The sequence below is a fragment of the Paroedura picta genome, chromosome 6, assembly GCF_049243985.1.
Source record: "Paroedura picta isolate Pp20150507F chromosome 6, Ppicta_v3.0, whole genome shotgun sequence".
Lineage (NCBI taxonomy): Eukaryota > Metazoa > Chordata > Lepidosauria > Squamata > Gekkonidae > Paroedura > Paroedura picta.
In genome coordinates, this window is record NC_135374.1 from 89,995,937 (window position 1) to 90,011,214 (window position 15,278).

General features: G+C 41.6%; 1 protein-coding gene across 3 annotated transcripts; it reads left to right on the plus strand.

Annotated features, from left to right (window-relative positions):
• Positions 1–2,682: 2,682 nt before the first annotated feature.
• Positions 2,683–15,137, plus strand: C6H2orf49 (chromosome 6 C2orf49 homolog). Of its 3 annotated transcripts, XM_077343599.1 has the most exons (5): positions 2,683–2,844; positions 4,273–4,439; positions 6,181–6,535; positions 8,091–8,151; positions 12,905–15,137. In XM_077343599.1, the coding sequence occupies exons 1-4, from the start codon at positions 2,683–2,685 to the stop codon at positions 8,145–8,147; spliced, it is 741 nt and encodes a 246-aa protein (XP_077199714.1). In that variant the 3' UTR covers positions 8,148–8,151; positions 12,905–15,137. The 3 variants fall into 3 exon arrangements, with proteins under 3 accessions (XP_077199714.1, XP_077199713.1, XP_077199716.1); XM_077343598.1 differs by lacking the exon at positions 12,905–15,137 and having other exon boundaries at positions 8,091–10,115; XM_077343601.1 differs by lacking the exon at positions 12,905–15,137 and having other exon boundaries at positions 2,691–2,844; positions 4,273–4,424; positions 8,091–10,115.
• Positions 15,138–15,278: the final 141 nt, after the last annotated feature.

Sequence of the window (15,278 nt, forward strand, 5' to 3'; positions counted from 1 at the left end):
ACTGGACTCTCGTTTTATGTGTAAAACAAATAATAACTGTCTATGTGATCCAACTACACCGTTGATATCTAGCAGAGACTGTTACGGCCATCCTAAATAGTGTTACAATCTTCAAAGTTCACTGAAACCAATGGGCTTTAAACAGTGCGACTCTGCTTAGGATGGGTCTGCAAACTTCATTACATTACTTCTAAATGTTGTTCATTGTCATCTCTTCTTTTTATGGTTAGTGCCCATGAAGCAGGTGCAATTAGCCTTTGTAGTGTGTGTGTGAGGGAGAGAGGGAAAATTGATGGGTGCATATTTATTTTTATCTTTAAAAACATACACCACAAAACAGTCTCCCATATAAAATTTATTTAACCCTTTGTGTTTCTGTTTTGCAAAGGAAAGGCAGGATGTAAACTTGTGCACTTGAGAAACATCAGGAGGAGCAGTAAACAAAGTTGCCTTGCGGGAAAGGAAATTAAAGGTTGGGAGAGGGGCTGTTTTAGTTTTTGAGGGAGAATTCATTGGGGGACAGGCCTTGCAGCCATGTTACAGAAGCCGGTTTGGTACAGAATTTCAGAAAAGGACCTCAAGTCTCATTCTGCCATGAAAACTCTCATAGACCACTTACACATGCTAAGCCAAGCTCATTTCACAGGCAAGGATGGATTGGCCATTTAATGTACCTTTCACTGGGCTCATGGACTCTGCTCCAGTCAGCTTGGGCCAACCCACAGCCTCATCCACGGTGGGAGAGGTGGAGCAGGGGAGATGGATTATGTCCTGCTGCAGTCCCTTACAGAAGGCAAGATAGCAGCCAGCTCCTCACAAGGTGAAGTAAATAGTGGTGCCAGGGCTGGGTTGAAGAAGGTAACACATGACAGGGAGTGTTGCCCAGCTGAGATCCAAGTAAGGGACAGCAGTGCCCAGAATGGACAGCAGTGCCCAGCTGAGGCCAATGACATGTTTCCAGAGCGCCAACTACTGGGAGACTTCTGAGGCAGACGTCTGGGTAAAAGCTGCCCATGGGGACAGGACTTGCAGGAGGTGCTGCTCATGGGAGCAGGGTCTGATGGATGCCATGCATGGAGGTACAAACTGAAGAGGTAGAGCTCACAGGGGGTGCCACCTATGGAGACAGGATTCAAAGGAGGGGGTCAGTTTTCTTTTGAGGCTTTTGTCACTATGATTTCCCCCACCCCCAAAACTCTGCTCACTGGAATCCTGGACACTCTGTCCCCACTGAACCAAATTACCTATTCACCAACAGAAGCTCCTAAGCTGATGTCTGATATTGTATGTGGTTGTGCTGTCTCACAGAAAGAGATTTGTGTCTGCTGTCCTAGCATGGATTTGTCTCTTTCATACTTATAGGGGAAAATATGTCACAGCAGCTTTTCTTTCAGTTCTGTATTTGTTATGAGAAATATGTACTGTGCAATGGTCCATTTTGGACAATTTTACAGCCTGTGACTTAATCCAAAACTGACCTGGACAGTTGGATGAGAGGATTATTTGGTTGGATCCAGGAAGGCTCTTCTTAAGTTTTTACTTTAAACTAGGAGTACGTCAGTGCTCTCCAGGTTGGGAACATATGAAACGATAGTGAAGAGGAACGTATTCTATGAAGCATGTGCAGAATGTTTCCCTGGTGTTCCCCTCAGTATCTCTGGGATTAAAAGGGCCTATTCCAGCCTGGAATTCCAAAGGCTCTCTGAACAATTAACAGATCTCATATATTTTATAGTCTGTCTTTTTCACTGAAAAATCAGATTACATAACATAAAACTCATGATATATATTTCTATGGAAGTTTTTAAACAAGCTAGATAGTCATCTGACAAAAATGCTGATGATATGAATTTAGACAGATTGTGAGTGGGTGCGCAGGAAGGGATGTGCCAGTGTTTGTCTCTTGTGGCCTTTCCTTCCATACCCAGGGAATTGTTGATCGCCACTCTGGGATAGTAGGTGAATTTCCTCCAGGACAGGCTGGATTCAGAGACTTTTGATGGATTCTATACAATGTGCAATGAAACAATGGACTTGTGAATTTTGTGGTGCGGTTCATGGTCATAACATTAAAATAGTGGGAATGTATAATGATCCATGCCTTGGATTTTTGTTTTTGCACCATGGCCATGCCAGAAAGAAGTGGATCCGTGGAGTTTCTTTTGGGAGGGGGGTGCAATCTGTAGGCATAGACATTATATACGATTTGGTGACTTTGGGGAGACCAAAAGTACGAACTGCCCCTCAGAACCACTTTTTTGTTCACGACGAAGCAGTGGAGTCATGACTTTCGTGCTGCAAATTCTGCATATGCTAGCGAGTCTGGGACGACCCAATGCACAAATCCTTGGCATGCACGAGGACCTGCTTTGGAACTATGCTCTTGCACCTTGGCAATGCCACAAAACAGCGCACCTGTGATTTTTCTGGCGTAACCTGCGGCTATGGACAAATACTGGTCACCCAGCTCTCTGCGATTAGCACTCACCAAGCCCCAAGAAAGCATCCGCGGCAATAAACCGACCCTATCCAGGCACCTTAACCGGATGTTGCTTTCCATGTGACGTCACTCTCATGCGCTCCCGTTGCCTTCACTCTGCCGCCTCTCCCCCCTCCCAACCGTGCTGTCGCAGGAATTCCCGAGCAATCGGAAGTAAGCCCCCATGTGAGGTCAGCGAAGGAATGCTCAGGCGGCCAATCAGGTGCGTGCTCGGAAAGATGGCGGCGCGCGGGGCCCTTGAGCAGTCTGCGCGGGAGGGAAGCGGCGATGGCAGCACCGGGGGGGACCTGCTGCTGCACCCGGAGCTGCTCTCGCAGGAGTTCCTGCTGCTGACGCTGGAGCAGGTAGTGGCGGGGTGGGGCACTCCCGCACGGGGGGCGGGGCATCCCGAGCCTTAACTTGGGTCCTCCTCCGAGCCCACCTGAGGCGGGGCCGGGCTTGGCACATCGCTTCCCGCAGTTGTTCGCGCTGGGGCGCCCCTTGGTCACCTGCAGACTGGGAGGGAACTGGTCGAGACGTCCCCCGTTTGGCCCAGTGAGAGTGGCAGCCTCGAAGTTCACCGCTGCCCTTTTGGCAGAATACTGCTGGCCTGAATGGGGCGCCACTTAATCCTTGGGGCATCGAGATAAATGGCCTCAGCAGTTCAGGGTCTGCAAGTCGAGAGGCTGTGGGAAGGTACAGAAGCAGGCGCTGCTGAAATCACTGGCCGCCCGGGGCTATCGTCAGAAGCCCTTGCACCAAGACGGCTTTTCAAGGCTTCTTTGTAGGTAGGGCCCGCGTAAGTGTGACACTTAACTGTGTGTGCTTCCACCATGAGCAAAAGATGTAATGGTGGAGAAGTCTGTAGTTGCCAAAATTGGGAAGCTTTCATCTCTTGCATCTTTGCTGCCTTCACACATTAGATTGTTTATTTCTTCATTCGCACCCTGTCTTTCTCCCCAGTGGGTACCCAGAGTGGTGTCCATAGTTGTCCTCCATTTTATCCTCACAGCAACTCTGTGAGGTAGGTTATTCAGTGTGTATGACTGGCCCAAGGTCATCCAGTGAGTCTCTGTGAGAGACTGGGGATATGAACAACGGTCTCCCAGATCCAAGATCGGTACTCTAACCACCTTGCCATGTGGCTTTGTCCTTTTCTTTTTGGAGGAGGTGACATAATGTGCTAATGTATATTTGTGTGAGTTGCCACTTTTTTTGGTTTTGCTCTATTTTAAAATCAGTTATGTTAACAGCCGTCTGACATGAAGAATTTAATCAAATGAAATTTTTGTTATTTTATTATTCTGCCAAGAAAACAGCCATCTGGTGCATTTTGTAAAAATCAGCATATCTACTTGCAGATAAGAGGTTAAGCATGGCAGTATGAGAGTCATGCTTTTATTTTCATAGGGAATATATAGATACATTATTTCTTTGTACTGTGATGAAGTTCTACTGTGGAATGTGTCACCTGAACCTTCTTCTGTGTAAAGTTATAATTAAATTTGTGTTTGTGTGTGACCTTTTTGCCTACATAGGCCTTCTGCCGTTCCCAGTAGTCACTAAATTTCTTCTCTATATGGTTTTCACCTCATAAACCTGAAGGAGAGTAAAATGTGCCGCAGTTGGTGAAGTGAATTCTGTGTCCGAAAGGAAAAGTAGAATAGGTACAAAGAATATTGTATAGCTAGTCCTTCTGCTTTTCTGTTTGTTTTGATGATGCAACACTTTAAAAAATTATTTCAGTTATTTTTCATTCTTATAATATTGCGGTTTGGCTGCTTTTTTAACAGAAAAATATACCTGTTGAAGATGAAGTGAAGATCAGTAAGGAAGGTCTTACTGATCTTTATGTTCAACATGTTATACCATTGCCTCAGCGGACCTTACCTAACACAAGATGGGGGAAATTGATGGGAAAGAAAAGAAGCCAGAAGACATTGAAGTATGTTAATGAGAGGTAATTATTTTTTGCATTGTTTCTTTTGCATTATCCCTGAAATATTTCAGGAAGTATCTTACCTGTATCTTACACTGATAAATAAGATGACATGCTGTATTAGTTCTAAAGACTTATTAGTAAAACAATATAAAGTCAGTAGGAAAAAAATTGAGGACAGATCAGTTGAAGGGGGTGTCTGTATCCTTTAGTGATGCTGTTTTTGTAATACTTTTGCACATGGAGAGCTGAATATCTGGCTGCAGCTGAGGATAAAATAAAGTCTCTAGTGTGCTAGACTGCATGTTTCACTGCCACTGCCCCCCTTCCCTGCACAGTTGCAGCAGTAAATAGATATCCTGTGGCGCAGGATGGTAAGGCAGCTGACATGCTGTCTGAATCTCTGACCATGAGTCTGGGAGTTCGATCCCAGCAGCCGGCTCAAGGTTGACTCAGCCTTCCATTCTTCCGAGGTCGGTAAAATGAGTACCCAGCTTGCTGCTGGGGGGTAAACGGTAATGACTGGGGAAGGCACTGGCAAACCACCCCGTATTGAGTCTGCCAAGAAAATGCTAGAGGGCATCACCCCAAGGGTCAGACATGACTCGGTGCTTGCACAGGGGATACCTTTACTTTTATGAAGCAGGAGAAGTCAATGTAGACAGCTCTGCTCTGGTTGGCAATAAACAGAATGGGAAAATGGATCTAGTTGTTTTCAGGATAGAGATATTGTATGCTGGAAGTGGTTTTGAAAAGGCCTCTTACACAGTGTACGTGCTTTCCCCCAGAGCCTAGATATAACAATTTATGTCAGCAGCAGTGTGGAAGAAGAGCTTGGAGACCTTAGCACAAGATAGGAATGTGGAGCAGGCAACATGCAATCTTCAAATATTATGTTCTGCTAGAGGGAGAAAAACTTGCTTCTGTTAAGCTGAAGTTCAAGTCTCTAAATTTAGCTGTATTCTTTTTACTCTCACTTTGTTCTATTACTCATCCACAACCATAGATAGAAGCTTCTCTTTATGTTTGTCCTGTTTTCGCATGTAGAATCAAAATCTAGAAATACAGGAAAGAGGTATTTTACTTTCATGTTTATTTATCATGGTTCGTATTAAAAATAGGAAAAATACACAAAAATCTGGGATGGTACATCACAAATGGACAGTTAATTTAAAGCATAACCGATTTATTTAAGGAGGGGATCCATGAATTCGTAACATTTAGCCCTAAAGGAAATTTAGATGAAACAGTGCCTCATGCATTCTGTCTGTAAAGCCTAAAATAGCTTTTATTATGCCAATCTGTGGCCCATCTGATTACTAAGTGTGCTGAAGCTCATGAAAGCTGAGGCTGGAATATAATTTCGCTATTCTTCAAGTTACCATAAAGCTTCTGTTGATATTTGCTGTTATAAACACAGCTACCACACTGGAGCCCGAATATTTAAGTAGGGGAAGTATGGTGTTCTAGAACCAATAGATCTATTTATTTGATGAAAATATAGAAAGAAGGGTTTTTTTAATGACCAGTTTTAAATTTTCATAGCTCTCATGACAAGGAGTTAACTCTGAAGTAAGTGAATGCCTGTTAATTACGCTAGTAATGTACAATAATTTCCTGCAAGTTTAGGATTCTCATTTAGGCACAAAATCTTGGGGAAAGTTCCTCAAAAATGAATGGAATGATTCCAAGTGGTAAGTGTAGAGGGATATCTGTCATCTATATAATTTTTTTCTAAGAAGTAGTCACTGTTTTTGTCTAGCACTGCTGCTGTGGAGAATCTCAGGAAACGGCCCCTCATTGTATTTGATGGCAGTTCAACAAGCACAAGTATAAAAATACGGAAGACAGAGAATGTAGCGGCTGATCGTCTAAAGTTTCTTACAACTGGAAGCACCAGTACTACTTGTGGGAGACTTTCAGGTCCTGCAAATTCATCTACATGCACCTCAGCCTCCATTTTATCACAGGACGTTAATGACGCCAAGAATAACAACATTATAATTAATAACAGCAATGTAACGTCTAGTCAGAAGATCCTGCCATTAGTGTCTGCTGCTGGTTCTACTGTTGTGAAATTAAAGCGAACAGCACCAAAAGAAGAATCAGATACAGCAGTAAGTATACCCACAACATTCTGCAACTTAAAAAAACATCTAGAAAATCGGTTGCTGTTTCTAAGCATGATATACATGTAAAAGGTTTTGTTTGTATTTAGGTACTGCCTTCCCTTGTGGCTCAGGGCGGCTTACAGGAAACATTATATAAGGAAAAGTACAAGGAAGTTTGATAATTGAATCATCATGAATCATAACTTAATAACATAATATGTTCAGGTGGCAATTATGAACGCAATCTCATAGAGTGGGTTGATCTGGGGTTTTGGGATCCCAGTAAATGGTATCACTGGCCTCAACCAAATGCATGGCAGAAGAGCTCCATTTTGCAAACCCTGCAGAACTGTGGTAGCTCGGACAGGACTCGGATCCCTTCTGGGAGCTCATTCCACCAGCTGGGGACCAGGGCAGAGAACATCCTGGCCTTGGTCGAGACCAAATGTGTTTCCTTGCAGCAAGGATTACTAGCCAGTTGGTATTGGCTGAGATGGTCTCTCAGGTACACTGGACCCAAACTGTGTATGTATGAGCAAGTTCATTGTAGGTTTCTGGTTCCTTGAATCAAATGAGTTGGATCCAAATGAAGCAAGTTTGCCAGAGAAATCCTTGCCCTTACAACGCAATAGATCATCCCCCCTCCAAAGTGGGCTGAGGTTTGAGAGACTCCCCCCCATCGAGAATGGTGTGGGAGAATGAATGGGCGGGGGTCAGGCTACAGTAGGAAGAGGCAATGAACAGCAACCCTCTCTCACACTTTTGAGTGAACTCATTGTCTGCAGGAGAATTCATGTAAGCATGGGAAGAGTTGATCTTTGCTAATTCTCCTTGCTGTTTCCAAGCAACTTTTATTAGCAGCTTTCTGAAGGCTGGGGAGTGCTGCAGTAGAAAAGATGGCAAAGATCTGTTGCATAACTTTGATCTGTTTGTAACAAACCCTGTAACTTTTAGGTTAATCTAATGCTATTATCCACAATCTAAATATATAAATAGGCATAAAATAATGGATTAAGCTTATTACATCTTTATGAGATTGCAGTTAGTGACTTGAATCTAACAGAGTTTTTATGACTTGGGTTTGTCATTTTTGCCAATTCCACCTTTCTGCTGCACACGTCTGAATTACTCTTATGTTGTTCCTGGGGGCTACCAACCCCCCTCACCCCAAAGCTTCATTGTGGGGACCAAAATAAGTGAGGTGGTTAAATGGACAGAAGTGGATCCAGCCAGTGACTCCAAGCCATTATTAGCAAATATGGCAGGCTTTTTAAAACTTTCCTTTTTTTGTTATTGGGAAGAATAAACTGCATTAAAAACAGTCTGGGATCACTTATATTGGAGATAAAAGGATATCTATCAGTATTATCAGTAGATTTCTAGTGTCTGTAAGAATTTAAATATTTTAATATTCAATTTAGGAACTGCATTGGACTCTTCATTTTTGCAGCTGAATTATAATGTTAGCCACAAGAGGGCAATCCAAACCATGTTCTGTGAATCATAAGACACCTGCTTAAATGGTTCAATACACTAAATCCAGCATTATTGTTTCCCCCAGAATGGTCTGCAACCTACTGAAGCAAAAAAGAAGATCCAGCATGTAACATGGCCGTGAATCTGTAAGGTTCTTGAAATGTACATAATATTTAGCCTCCATTTTTTGAATAGTTAAGTCCTATTTAACCAGAGTTCCAGATTGCAGTGGATTTTTCATAATGTCAACAACTCCACAGTATAAAACAGAACCATCTTCTTTCTGGTCACTTTACAAGTATTTCCTGTATTGCACTTTGATTTATTTACTTCAGTTCTAATGGTCAGTTTGCAAGAGAACACGATCGTCACACCTTTGGAATTGTCAAGTATACAATGGATCAGCCCTTGTATGACGTGATACAGAAGATTTGTGTGGGTTCATGCTCACCTGTATAGTAGCACTGACTTCATTACATACAAATTCCTGTACATGTATATTTAGGAGCTGGGGAAGATAGTGCTTCCAAGTTCTGCTGGACTTCCCATGCTAACTGAACACATTCATGCAGAACAGTTCTGCAAGGGGGCTTAGGATCAGGGCTAGAAAAAAAATACAAATTCTTGGCTGAGAGTATCAATATTTAAATGACATCTGTGAATTCTTCAGCCTCCTGTGAGACTGTTATTGCTTTTAACAGACTTAGAGGAAACAGCTGAACTGTGTCTTTGCTTCAAATTGAAGTTTTTTGTTGTCATTAGAGATAAAAGGATTTCTGTGAATCATTGGAGATAAACAGATGAAAGGCACTGTCTAATTGTCTCAGTGTAGTATATAGAAGGTTTCCAAGAGAAATGTAGGTTGTGAGCTAATACTGTATTTTAAAGCAGTGCATGTATTAGCATTTTATATTATACAAATGTGGGAGACACATATATTTGAAATAAGAAGCAAAACTTGTACTGGGAAAAAGCAGTAAAAGTTTGCAAACAAATCTTGCCCCTTTATGTGAACAAACATGGTAGATTTCTTTGAAACCCCATGGATTCTTCTTGTATGTTGTGAAAACTGTCTGAGCTGAATGTAAGTGTTATAATCATGCTTCCATACACACAATATTATTACATCCTGGGAACCATTGGTTGGAAATGTGAAAAATGTTTCTTTACAGAAATGCTCTGAAGATGCTGGCGGACATCTCAGTGGAATGTTTTGTGGCAGTTTAGTTTCTCAACTTGTCAGCTTGACCCTGTGTCTTTTGAAAATGGGATTGGTTTGCCATAAGAATATCCCACCTACTTATTATAAAAATAAAGAGCAAATCCAGCCAGAATTAACTAAATTTAAGTGTCATTTCTAGCAATGGGAATGTTAAGTATGTTATTTAACACTCTTGTTGAAATCACCAGGTTTTAAAGTGTTGCTCATTTAGATGCCTCCCAGCCATTTGAAGCATTTAAAGATACAAATATATTTGAAGTGTACTTGGGCTTGATTCCTGAACACTTGTGTGAGTTTTGTACTTTGGTACAGCACAGTTTAATATTGTGTGTTTTGTATCTAACAGCTGTCTTTTTAGTATCCCTTACCAGATGAATGAATGGAGTTAAAAGTAATCGCTTAAATGGAATGGGCCCTCTCTGTGCTGTCATTTTGTCTGATTGATTTGGGGTGGATCGTGTGCCTGCATGCATATGTGTGCTTTTACAATTAAGCATGCCTGTAAGTGTGGATGCTCTAATAAATCACTGCAGGTTGTTTCTAACACGAAGCCTTGTGCCCGCTGGGGCTTTTAAGTATCCATTTTTGTAAATGGTATAACCTGAACCCTAAACCTGACTACAAACTTTTTTTTCTAATGTATTAGTTCCAAGTTTCTTAAACATGAAATTCTTTGTTCTATGTGGCTGGTTATGGCTTGGCTATATTTTGATGAATAGCATCTTTGACCAGTTCAGTTTCTTTGTATGTCCTTAAAGAACTTTAAAAGTGGGCAGGCCTGGATATAACCTTTTGGGGCTATTGAAATAAATATTTAAGGTTTGTTTTTCTTAACTTTGTGCTGTTTTAAAATAAATTGATGTCCTTATTTTTGTATTTGGACCTGAATATGAACTTGTCAATGGAAATGTTTATTTCGACATCAGTGGACCAAGTTCACAGAAAATACACGCATACTTTTCAGCCAGGAAATCATTAAAATATATATGTACAAAAACCTAAAGCCAGAGCTTGAGTCCCTGTCATGAATATGGTAGGAAAGAGCAGCTGTCAAAATCTTAAGGACTGGTTTGTGTGACTGTTTTGTGAGTGGCTGTATGGTGAAGCAACTCCTGTCTGGTCTTATGAAAGCATTTTGAGATCATGGCTCCCAGAAAACTTTTCAAATGGAAGTTGAGGCAGAAGGTGACTGGTTATTGCCTTGCCTTGTCAATGCATTCACACCATTTCCAAATAAGTAAACTCTTGTTCTCTTTATCCTGCGATCACTATGAAGATGTTTCCCTAGACTGAAGAGGGTCACATTGCATTTGCCGGTTACAGCCATCTACTAGAAAAGCATTAGGAGCTTTCTGTATCTGTGTGGATAGATAACTCCATGCAGAAAGAACTTGTCATGGTAGTTTAATGTTAAGATGGTAACAACTGAATGATTCTGCTGGTGGGGGGGGGGCATGTCTGGCTGATGTAATGTTTTACATGCAGATGATATAATACATATGGACTTGCAGGAGGGATTTAAAAAAATCTCCTGTTGTGTCCTATATTTGCATTTCTGTAGGAGACCCTACAGCTTGATCATATAGGTCCGGATTGGAAATAAGTATATATATTAAATCATCTTTCTGGGTGGCAATTGTGCTACTGCTTTTGAAACCAGCCTCAATTGCATCACCATTTAGAATGGAGGGAGTGAATGCTAATCAGGCCAGTGTGAAGCTGATCATTAGGAATGGGCATGAACCTAAAATTTCTGATGAGGTTCAGGGTGGCCCCCAAACCAACCCCTAAACAGAGCCAGAATTTCTGTGAACTGGCCAGTTCAGATCCCCTTTCTTCTGACCACAACTTTCTACAGTCAGGAATGGGAGATCACCCAGTAGGAATCAAATGGCTGCTAGTTTCAAAGTGGCAGAAGCAAAATAGGCATGCTGAATGGCTTGCAGCCATTTAAACCTAACAGCTGATGGGCAGCTCCACCACACTGTTAAGTTTAAATGGCTGACAGACATTTCAGCTTAACAGCAGGGTAAAGGCTCCCATTAGCTGTTGGGCTGCAAGCCATTTCATCAGTCTGCTTGGAAGCACGGGGGAATGCAACAAACAGATAACGTGGCTGCCAACAATTTCACCTGTTTTGTTTCCCCTCACTTTCAAGCAAGGGGAAGAGAAACAGTGAAATAGCTGAGATCTGTTTCAGTGAGGTAATGTGCCCATCAGCTTAAAAGTGGGGCAAAATGGACAGGTGGTTTGCAGCCATTTAAACCTAACAACTGAAGGGAGACTTGCTGTTAAGTTGAAATTGCCTGAACAGCCAAAGCAGACATTGGTTTGGGCCAAGTTCATGCAATTTGTGAACCAGTTTGTGCACATCCCTAGTGATCACTAATACAAAGTAGTTTGACCAGCAAGGGAATTAATCATATATTTATTATATTTACTGGTCAGTGTAGTCAAGCTTTTTAACATTTCCAAGCAGTGACTGAAAAGTGTTCTCATAACATATGAATATAAGGGACCATATTTGCTTGATAAATTAATATTTATGTTTAGTGTTGGTGAATTGCTTTGAATTTTCAAGAGCTATGCTGACGTTCTGTGTTATATACAAAAGCTGACACTTTGGTAATTATAGGTTTGCTGTACACATTCTGTGTAGAAGTGCACCTTATATAATATACATTAGAGGACAGTCTAGTGCAGAGGTACTGTACTCTTAAGACCATTGAAACCCCAAATAATTTATTGATTGTATGACATGCTCCTTAAACATTTGTTCAGTACCCAGTTGTGATCAGTGTCTTATCGTAAGTATAATAATGTATAGGGAAATATGCACATAACTGCTACCTCAGTATTTAATGTCATCTTAGATACAGATGTCTCTTTGCATGGTATTCTGGGTTGTTTACTTTTTTTTAGAAACCTTGCCTTTAAATGCTGTGGTGGTGGATATAGATATTGAATTTCATTGAATAAAAAATAGCAAACACTCAAAATGTTTTGATACACTCAGAAATGTTTCTTGATAAAGCTAACATTGGGTTAGATCTGCCTAGGTTTTGTGGTTTCATGGAGGACTTTTGCTGATTTCCCCCCAAATACTTCTCCTGTAGGATCTCCAGGCATTACTTGGCGAGGATGGGTCTGGGGGGGGGATTAGCAAAAATCTCCCTCTCCTTTAGTCTGCAAGAATCTAGGCAGGCACCAGGCCATTATTATTAAGACTTGAGATTTTTTTTCTATACCATCTTGAGAAAATTAAATGTGGAATACGATTAGTGGAGTCATTGTCAAACAGATGTTCTGTGACTTAAGGCATGCACAAAATCAAAACAATGGCTGGGATCCAAAGTGCTATTTAGATGTGCTCAGATTTGGTTTTGGTTTTGCTACGCACAGTAGACCATCATTCTCAGTCGTATCTTTTCTGGCGGAGGGAGCTGTCTCCATTTCAAGAGCTGCCATTCAAGAAAAGCCCAAAACCACACTGGGGTGCACATACTAAGTTGCATTCCTTCTGGGGTTTGTTTTGTTTTAATTTGGTTTTTGGAACCAAGCCATATTTTAAAACGCTGAGCTAAAATGTCTGCATAAAGCAAACGTCTTAATCAGTTTGGACAAAAGTTAAAACGTGAGTGCCAAGTCTGTTTAACCATATTTAATATATTTTGAAGGTTTGAAACAATCATCTGACAGCAGAGGCTGACTACTTGGAGTGGAATTCAAACAAGAAAAACAGATACCGCTCCTGAGTACCTTATTTGCTACAAAAGGACTGTGGTATCCACTTGGCTGACTATACCCCCCAAAAGGACATTAAGATCATCCTGACCCCAAAGAAGTACTTCTGGCCTCAACCAGGGCCAGGGCCTTTTCAGTCCTAGCCCCCACCTGGTGGAATGAGCTCCCGGAAGAGCTAAGTGCCTTGAAAGAACTAGGTCAGTTCCACGGAGTCTGTAAAACAGAGCTCTTTAATCCAAGCATTTGGTTGGGGCCAATGAACATCATGACAACATTGGATAAACATCGACTGGGCTCCTTCTACATGGATTACCCCCCCCCCCCGCCTGAAACTGAAAACCAACCGCAGCAGTGTGAACCAATTGGCTAGTCAGCTGGCAAGCTTGTTTTTAAGGTTTTGAGATCTTAATATATTGAGCTAAGTGTATTTTTACTGTTATGTTTTTATGGGTTTTAAAATGCTGGAAACCGCTCCAAGCTGGCTTGCTGGAAGAGGTGGTATATAAATCCCAAAATACATGAATAAATAAATTTCAGGACCTGGTAGATCTCCCAAAGAGAGGAGGACATGTGATCCATTTCCTGGCCTTGATGGGCCGGCACATTGTCATGCGCAGAAGTTTTAACTCATGGTTGCAACTCTCAGCTCCAAATGCCTTCCTATCAGGAAGTGCATGTCTACAGCAAATAGTTTTTTTAGTTTTGCTTATTAATACGGTCAATGACCAGCAATATATATGTGTGTGTGTTTGTATATATATATACACACACACACACAAAATTGATCACCAAATATTAAACTTTGCTGACATAAATTAGTACAGCATGCCAGTAAAACTGGCAAATTTTATTAGCTAAAACTTTCCTTTTCCTAAAGATTAAAAAGCAATATTTTGCTACATCACTTGAAACGGACTTAATCCTGTCTCCCAGTAAAATTGTCCCAAGATGCCCTTCTGCGTGTTCCAAATAACTTTCCGAGGGCTTAAAGCCAGACAGAACAGGGATTATTAGTTTGTTCCTTTCATCCTTATATAGTGTATAGCAGAATGTGGGATGTTTTCTTCATAGCATTATTACATAAACATTATTACAAGTCTGGAGGTTGCTGCTGATACCTGCCAAGTAGTTCTGCTGATGGAAGTATATCCATCCTTGCTCTGGAACAGGCCCACCTATGATGGGGATTATTGATGTTTGCCAGGAGCTGTGGCAATATTTGTCCATGATTTTAACCTAGAGTAAAGGAAGTGTTCTTCTGGACCTCAATGTCCAAAAGTCATTGGATCAAGCTTTTTGTTTCTAATAGTTGAACAGGGTCAAGCCCATTTGATCCTAATCTGCCTGCTACTTTATCTAGTTGTAATCCATTTGGTGGTATTCTGTATCCTTAATTAATCTTTCAGAAGAGAAAGGATTTTTAAAAAAATATCTTGCTACAAAGCTGTTGCTATTGGAAACCTGCTTGTTTTCTCCCTTTTTTCCTGGAAATCACAGATTGCAGCCACATTTGTCAAAAATTATCTGTCAATCATGCAGTGGGATCAACCAAAATATTCCAATAAGTGGGTGTTAAAAACTAACAAAATGAGGGGGGTGGCGGGAAAGTTTAATCTCTCAATTGGATATAATGGAGGGACAGGGGCACCCTCTTTGAGAGCCCCTAGACGTGGACCCCTTCGACCAATCATTTTGAAATTTGGAGGGAAGTCAGCAAAGAGCCTCCCAGACCTACCCTGAAAGTTTGGAGGCTGTACCTCAAATCACCCCCTCCCAGAAAGGCGGGAACACCGACATTCCCATTATAGTCTATGGTGCCATTGACTTCCATGGGCACCAAAGCCGAAGGGGCTGAATTGGGACCTTCATGCACAAGCCTACTTGTGATCCCATAAGGGGTGATGTTCAAAAGCACTATGCATCTATGATTCTATGCATTGGCATTGCGATGGAGAAGTGCAATTAAAAGAAATTAACGGGTATCGCGGGACCTCTAAACTGCGTCAGAATATGGAGGAAGGCTATTGGTTGCCTGAATCGATTGACAAGCGGAAGCGACACACGTATAAGGCACATTGCTCTGCCTCTTCCAGCAGCAGGTGAGGGAGGGTATGATGTGCAAAAAGAAGGCAGACAAAGGCAAGACAAAAAAAAAGGTGAGGCGGGCCGGGGGGGGCGTGATATAATGTTGCGCTTTGCCATTCTGTGGGCGTGACACTATTTTTACTAATATGCGGAAATGCCCTAAATTCTTAAAAGCACAGATCCTTCTTATTCTGTCTTGGTCCCAGATGGAGAATCCTTTCC

Bases quoted from the DNA above. Each gene is read 5' to 3' on its own strand.
- C6H2orf49 (XM_077343599.1), top strand. From the start codon at position 2,683: ATGCTCAGGCGGCCAATCAGGTGCGTGCTCGGAAAGATGGCGGCGCGC. The intron at 2,845-4,272 runs GTAGTGGCGGGG...CTTTTTTAACAG, and splicing joins TGCTGCTGACGCTGGAGCAG to AAAAATATACCTGTTGAAGA. The intron at 6,536-8,090 runs GTAAGTATACCC...TGTTTCCCCCAG, and splicing joins AAGAAGAATCAGATACAGCA to AATGGTCTGCAACCTACTGA.